This window comes from Micropterus dolomieu, linkage group LG18 (assembly GCF_021292245.1).
Source record: "Micropterus dolomieu isolate WLL.071019.BEF.003 ecotype Adirondacks linkage group LG18, ASM2129224v1, whole genome shotgun sequence".
NCBI lineage: Eukaryota > Metazoa > Chordata > Actinopteri > Centrarchiformes > Centrarchidae > Micropterus > Micropterus dolomieu.
The window spans coordinates 38154589-38161841 of NC_060167.1; the positions used below are offsets into that span (position 1 = coordinate 38154589).

Below are 7253 nucleotides of genomic sequence, written 5' to 3' on the forward strand. Positions count from 1 at the left end.
GTACGAAGTGGTATCACAAGTCAATCTGGGTGCACTGCACAGCTGCGGTCTCCACTGTGTTCATCAGCTGCAGAATCCACATGAATATTAATATCCCCATCAACAGTAACTTTGTCCATTTTAAGGACTAAAGTTGACAAAAAATATGCAAATTTAGATTAAAACTCGGATCAGGGACCAGGTTTGAGTGATTTCCAACTTGGGTGTGAAAGACTAAGATCAAGGCTTTCAAATGAGTTATTTAGTTTAGGCTTAGAGCTGATTAGTAGTTTCTTTTGCACTATTGCTCTTGTGGTTTTAATTTTTATGAGGTTTTTATGCACAGCTCTTCTGTTTACCTTTGATTTAAATAATTTCAGTGGTCGGGGGGCAGACACCGTCACTATGGGATTTTGGCTAGGTAACTCCTGAAATGGAGGAGCAGAGAAGTGTGTTAGACTCTGATTTTTCCCTGTGCCTCTTTGGTATTTTGTTTTTGGCTTATTAAATCATTTGACCGCACTTAGAGTCTGCATTTGGGTTCAATTCTTGAAGTATGTGTTACCCTGCTTGACAAATCTTGACATACCACTAACTGCAAACATAAGCTAGCTATGTGATGCTATTCAATTCACAAAAAGGTTGTTGATAACAATTTGTACCCTCTTTTACAGTAGAATATTAACTCCTTTCTACAGAAAGCTCAGTGTTTATGTGCAGGTGCAGTAACAGGCTGTGTGGTTTCCTCAGGGCTCTACTATGTTGACATTAATTAGACTAGGTGACACTAATTACTAGCCTCTGCTGTCAGGGAAGGGAAGTTCTCTGGACTTCTCTGGCAGACCACTTTGGACTCAGGCTTTCAAGGACAGGTGCCAGCTGCAGTTATGGGTAGGAGAGAGTAGGTTGTCACTGGGGAGGGGGCAGGTTTGCCTGAGGATGAAGCAGGTATGTTGTAAAGGAGGCGAAAGATGGAGCTAGCTGGAAGGAAATGAAGACAGTTGTCATGAAAAGAATGCTTTAGATATGGTCAATATAACTGTCACGCCCGGTCTAGGGGCCCATACGCAACGCGGAACTACCCCCATCTCCAAGTCCCAAGGAGCCACATGAACACAATGTAGACTATTGTGAATTTATTTATAACAGATTGAAACAAGTAGTGATAAACTACTGTAGTTTACTTCAGGGTGAGCCAAGGCCAGCATAACAAACAAAACACCTCTAACTAGAAATCAGCACTAACCTATAAAACAAACAAAATGCAAGCAACTAACCTCCCTGACTATAATAAACAAGGAAAAAAGAAGAGAAACAGAATTGGTGGCCCACCCCTACTTAACAAGATCAGACTGTGGCCTGTTGGGAGAGGAGGAAGATGCCCACCACGCGCAGCCACCCCCATCTTCTCCGCTTCAGTAGCAAGTCATCAGGAAGCAGCCATTCATCTGCTACGAACTGGAACAGCCGCCACCAATCCCCCGCCGAGCAGAGACGGAATACACCAATCACTCTGCTGTTGTGGCACAGACCTATTTACATAATAAACAGAACAGGTGGCAATAAAGTTCACAAATTACAACCACAGTTGTAACAATAACATTCCAGCTTTTTACCCCCTTTTACTTTGATAGCTAGGCTAGCTGTTTCCCACCCACTTTCCACTCATTAGGCTAAGCTATATTAACCTCTCAGGTCAAGCCATATACTTAATGCATAAACAAGAGTGGTATTGATTTCCTTATCTAACCCCCAGCAATAAAGCAAATAATATGTAGATCCCAAAACTATTCCTGCAACATTTTTCATAATGATCAAAGAAAAATGCCAATGTGAGATTTGCTTTTTCCTAAAGTTGACTTACAACATGTGCAGCTGCGCTGATCTCATCCACACAATACTGTGACAATTTTAAGTTTCTGTTTTTCATGGATGTAGCTGTTTTTCTAGGTCTGGTATGAAATCCCCATTATTATGCCAGTCTACAGTGCTGTGATTGGTTGATTGTTTTGCCAACTTGCAGAAACAGGCATTAATGAGGTTGCCTGTGTAGAACCAGGCTATAGAAACCCAGCATCTAGAGGTTGCATAAGACAGGAACCATTATCATCTTACTTTTAACATGGTAGCATATAAAAACTTCTGAAGAAAAGTACTGAAATCATATTCCTCCATTCACTGAGTTTAGACTTTTAAGCAAAAAAATCCATATGGCATCATTTTGTAGATAAATTTCAAGGGTTAATAGATTTTCTTTAGTTCTTAAGTGATTTATTCTCATCTGCACAGTTACAGTGAAGTAGTTGTTGGAAACGAAATTCTTAGTTCTCAGGCTCCCTCCAACATGCTCATGTGAATACGTATAAAACAGAGCTTGAAGTGAACACACACATGTTTTTATATTATCACAATAACTTTAGTAAAATAGATGTAAAACTAAACAAGGGGAGAGTGTTGCTCTCAGGAGAAGGCAGCTGCATCCTGGCTCTGGCAGAATCTAAATCTGTCCACTGCAGAGGCTGTATCCACAATCTGGAGGTGGAGCTAGTAGTAATGAGTGTATTAGTCATAGACTGTATGTAAAAATGGACGTAGTGTCCGTGACGTCACCCGTTGGTTTCTGAAGATCAGTTTTGAAGCTCAAATTGAGCAGAGCCGGTCGTCGCCATCCTGGCACCGCATCACCGCGCATCACTCCCGGATAACCACCAGGTGGGTCGTGGGTGGAGCTGAGGTGACGTGTTGCTGAAACTACTCCCGCCTAGCTCAACATGACCGAGTTAGCTCATGCTTGAGGAGCTAATGCTATATGCTACTCTGCGTTAGCAAAGGTAGCTTCTAAACCCCCGGTGCTGTACTCTGGAGGTTGGAACCTGTGGCCGTTTTGTTACCAGTTTATGGTCATCAGCTCATCAAGGTAAGACACCGTAAAGTATTAAAATTACTCACGTATCTGTTATTGACATTATACTTAACAAGGTTTTAAATACTTTTTAATATATAAATGTGGTAAACACTAACGTTAACAGTTAACTATGAATCAGTTATTAATTACGTTAAATGAACAATTTGAAGCAAATCAATTAAGTTGCTTGTAATAAACGTAATAAGCTAGCGGTAGAGGCCTTCGTTACATGATGGAAGCTATATATCTTGTAAAAGGTTAGCCATGGCTGTTTGCACGTTAATTAATTCCCTACACCGCTATATTGAGTAAAGTTGCTGCTGTAGGCAGGGCTGTGTGGGATTATTGTCTGGAATAGGACACTTGAGAGAGAAAGGTACTTTTTATATTTGTCACAAGATTCTTGTTGAGGATCTGATGCCTCCACGCCTGCTTTAACTGTAAGTAACGTTACTAGGACAACTTGGCTACTGGACATTTGACAGCTGATATAAAATTGTCTGTTTTAAGAGGACAACACAAAAACCATTTCTCCCACTTATGTGACATAATAGTTATGTCAACATTAAAACACTGAGGCATCTTTTAGAAGAGCATTTCACAAAATTAGAATACTGAGGAAGTTCATTGTGAGCATCAGAACCAGACTGAGAGATTACAGGCTTCAGAAACTTTTGCAGGTGTTTTGACTTAATTAGCTGATTAGAGAGCTCTTCTCCAGTTGACATTTCTGTATAATCTATAAGCAGAAATGTATTTAGGCTATTCTAAAATGTTTATACATTTTGAGATACTGGAGTTTTTATTTCCCTTAGCTGTAGACCGTAATCAAGATGAAAACCAAAAAAGGGTTTGAAATGCTTCACTTTGTGTAATGAATCTAGAATATATCATAGATTCACTTTTTAAATTGAATTACGTTAGAAAATTAACTTCATCACAATATTCTATTTATTAAAGACTCATCTGTATTGTTTACTTTATATTTTAAATCACCTGAAGCATTTATTACACATTTTCCTCCTACAGTCACACTGTGGATCTGATGTCCCACCTGGTGCCAGGGAGCTGCAGAGACCTGGAAGCCTTGTTATTGTAGTAGAAGTTTGTATCTGTTGGCGTGGACTGACGTGGAAAGGCATTCTCTCCTTCTGTTTACTTTAAGTTTTAAATATTGTCCATATTGGTATCATAGATCCATCTAAAAAAAGATATGGTTTATGGTTCAAATTGTAATACATTCTATATATATTAGCACTCCCTGTCTTTACTACTTACTGAAAAGCTAATTGTAGACCACAGATAAAACATGAAACATTAAAGCTGAAATCTTGATCAAGAACATCAGTCTAGTATAAGTTAAAAAGTTCTTATACTCCCAACATGTTTCACATGAAATGTTGAAAAGTAATTATGCAGTGTATTTCTGTGTGTGCAGGAGAATTTTTACTTTCTACCTTATACTTTAAGATAAATAAGGAGCCATACACCCAGTACCCACAGACTGTATAACAGAGCCTGAAGTTTCTGAAGAGTGCCTTGCTTGCTGCTCTGCTATAAGTCTAGTTTAAACACAGAATAATGTGGGCACATCCAAACCATCCTGTGGGTAAGTGCTGAAACAAAGAATGATCTGCACAGAGTGATTATGAATCCTACTAGGTGGTTTTTATTGTGACATTGCAAACTCTGAGGTTTCAGAGTTGATTGAATGCACTTTTGCAATCTATACAATGTAAACCACACAAGACCTTCTGAGAGGTCGCAATAAATGACACCTCCTACAGGGCTTCAAAACTATTCAGTGTGCAGATAATTCTTTGTTTTTCACTACAGAGTAACTTCTCAGTCAATGTCACAATGTTAACCTATAAATACAATCTTAATATTTACAATATTAACAAATATTTACAACTGTTAACTGTAATGTATAATTGAGTTTAGATCACACTATTTCCAATTAACATAGGAAACCGATGATGAATGAAGAATGTGATTTTATTTAAAGTATTCCTAATACTAATCCATAATAACATATTAACCTCTTGTCTTGCATTCCTGAAAACATCAATATTAAAAGGTTACAAATGTAAAAGTAGTTTTGTAAGACTTGTATGTGTTGTAAGAGTTATTATAATGATAGTATCTGTTGATAAGAACCCAGTGTCGTAATTTCACATCAGTAGTGTTCAGTTGTTGTGAGTAAAAAGAAAAGGCTGCTCAAAGCAGGAGCTGAAGAGCTGGAAGCTGGAGCTGTTCTCTCTTGAAGAGCTGGACACAGCTAATCACATCTGGAGGGTTCTGCAATCAGCTCCTCTGGCACCTGTGAAGACAACATTGGGTAGACAGTTAAGCAGCTTCTTCCAAAGAGCCATAAAGCTACTGAACTCTGAGATCACCTCAGCATGATAACCTCTCTGGCATGTGACAGTAATTAGGGGTGGCAATGTAAAATACACTGTTTACTAATATGTGCAATATACGGTTTTCTGCTGGACACTGTGCAATAATAACTACTCAAGTCAGATCTTATTGAACGTTTATTGTAAGGATCTTATTTTATATTTCTTATTGAACTGTACTACCTTTTTTGGCAAATTCTAACCCACCAAACAAACTTAAAAGCGGCTCTCACACCTAATTTCTCACCTTAACTAAACCATTGCCCTAGTTACAGCCCAGCTACCTGTCTGCAGGCATAACGCGCATTATATGCTGACAAAAAAGGTGGATGTAAATCTCACAGCTGTTGTGTTGAATAATGCATCCACCTTTTAAGCTCCTAATCAGAAACGTCGCTGAACAAATGCAGTTATCACCTCAGACTGTTTGCTGAATCTCAAGGAATGCTACATCTACTGAGTGTAATAACTTATTGATGACTCTAAACATCCTTTAATATGTACTTCGAATCAATCATCCCCACTGATGAACCCCATAAAGAATATATTATATTGTTTTTAACCAGTACACTCGGAGGTGCACGGCTCTCCTCGGCGGTCAAGCAGAACTCTGTTGCCGCTCCCCCCTCGGCTCTCTGCCTTTAAACCCTTCATGTCCCTCCAGTTAAGGTGCAGCCACTTATAATAGTATCTGACTAGTATCTAACTGAACAGTGATTCTGTTACAGTACGTAGCCAAATCTAACAATGCCCGTTTGTAAAGTTTACTGTTAACATAACGTCAGCTAACAGAACTGAGCCAGAGATTTTTAGCTGAGCCTTTACTATCACCCTAATGTCTAACAGTAAGGTTAATCCAATACATTTTGGCTTCTTATGGCGTTTATTTGTGGTCATAAGTTGTGAGCGTGTAAAACATGCTGGTGAGCATGTGGCATGCAGTGGGCTTCTGCTCGCTGAGTGGTGTTTAGGTCGCACAGTGGATTTCTGCTCGCTCGAGTCTACATGGCTTTTGACAATTTGGGGGCGGAAACCAAGGAGGGCACAGATCCTCTTATGATGGGTCACTTTCAACGTGATCACAACCAGAGCCCGTAAATAAGAGTGTTACAACACTCCCATTGACTTCTGTCGGAACTGTGGAATGCGGAAGTGACGCGTGTCACGGGGCAGCCGATCGTTCCAAACACTGAATAGTTCTGAAACCATCATGATTTATCATTGTCAACCAATCCGCTCTGTCAACCACTTTGAATGGTTTCAGGTGGGACAGACACCAGCAGAGACTATATTTATAAACTATACCTCTGAACATACCAATACATGCATAGAATGTACTGTATATGCAGAATATATATAATTAGTCTACTGTATATCACACGTCCTAATGTACTGCTGTGTTAAGACACAGTCACATAAACATCCCCAACAAGTGAATATCAATAAATAACTGAAGCTGCTCAGTTTAAGTCAAGAGAGAAGTTTGGTCAATAGTGCAAAATATACAGTTGGTACGGAAAGTATTCAGACCCCTTTAAATTTTTCACTCTTTGTTTCATTGCAGCCATTTTCCAAAAATCAAAAAAGTTCATTTTATTTCTCAGTAATGTACACTCAGCACCCCATCTTGACAGAAAAAAACAGAAATGTAGAAATTTTAGCAAATTTATTAAAAAAGAAAAACTGAAATATCACATGGTCATAAGTATTCAGACCCTTTGCCGTGACACTCATATTTAACTCAGGTGCTGTCTATTTCTTCTGATCATCCTTGAGATGGTTCTACACCTTCATTTGAGTCCAGCTGTGTTTGATTATACTGATTGGACTTGATTAGGAAAGCCACACACCTGTCTATATAAGACCTTACAGCTCACAGTGCATGTCAGAGCAAATGAGAATCATGAGGTCAAAGGAACTGCCTGAAGAGCTCAGAGACAGAATTGTGGCAAGGCACAGATCTGGCC

At 39.1% G+C, this 7253-nt stretch overlaps 1 protein-coding gene across 1 annotated transcript in view; it reads right to left on the reverse strand.

The window, feature by feature from the left end:
• Positions 1-888: 888 nt before the first annotated feature.
• Positions 889-7253, reverse strand: part of LOC123987110 (stathmin-3-like) — a 41673-nt gene continuing 35308 nt past the window's right edge. Inside the window, exon 5 of the mRNA XM_046075723.1 lies at positions 889-960. Coding sequence (XP_045931679.1) covers positions 889-960 — 72 coding nt within the window. The remainder of the gene's footprint in view (positions 961-7253) is intronic.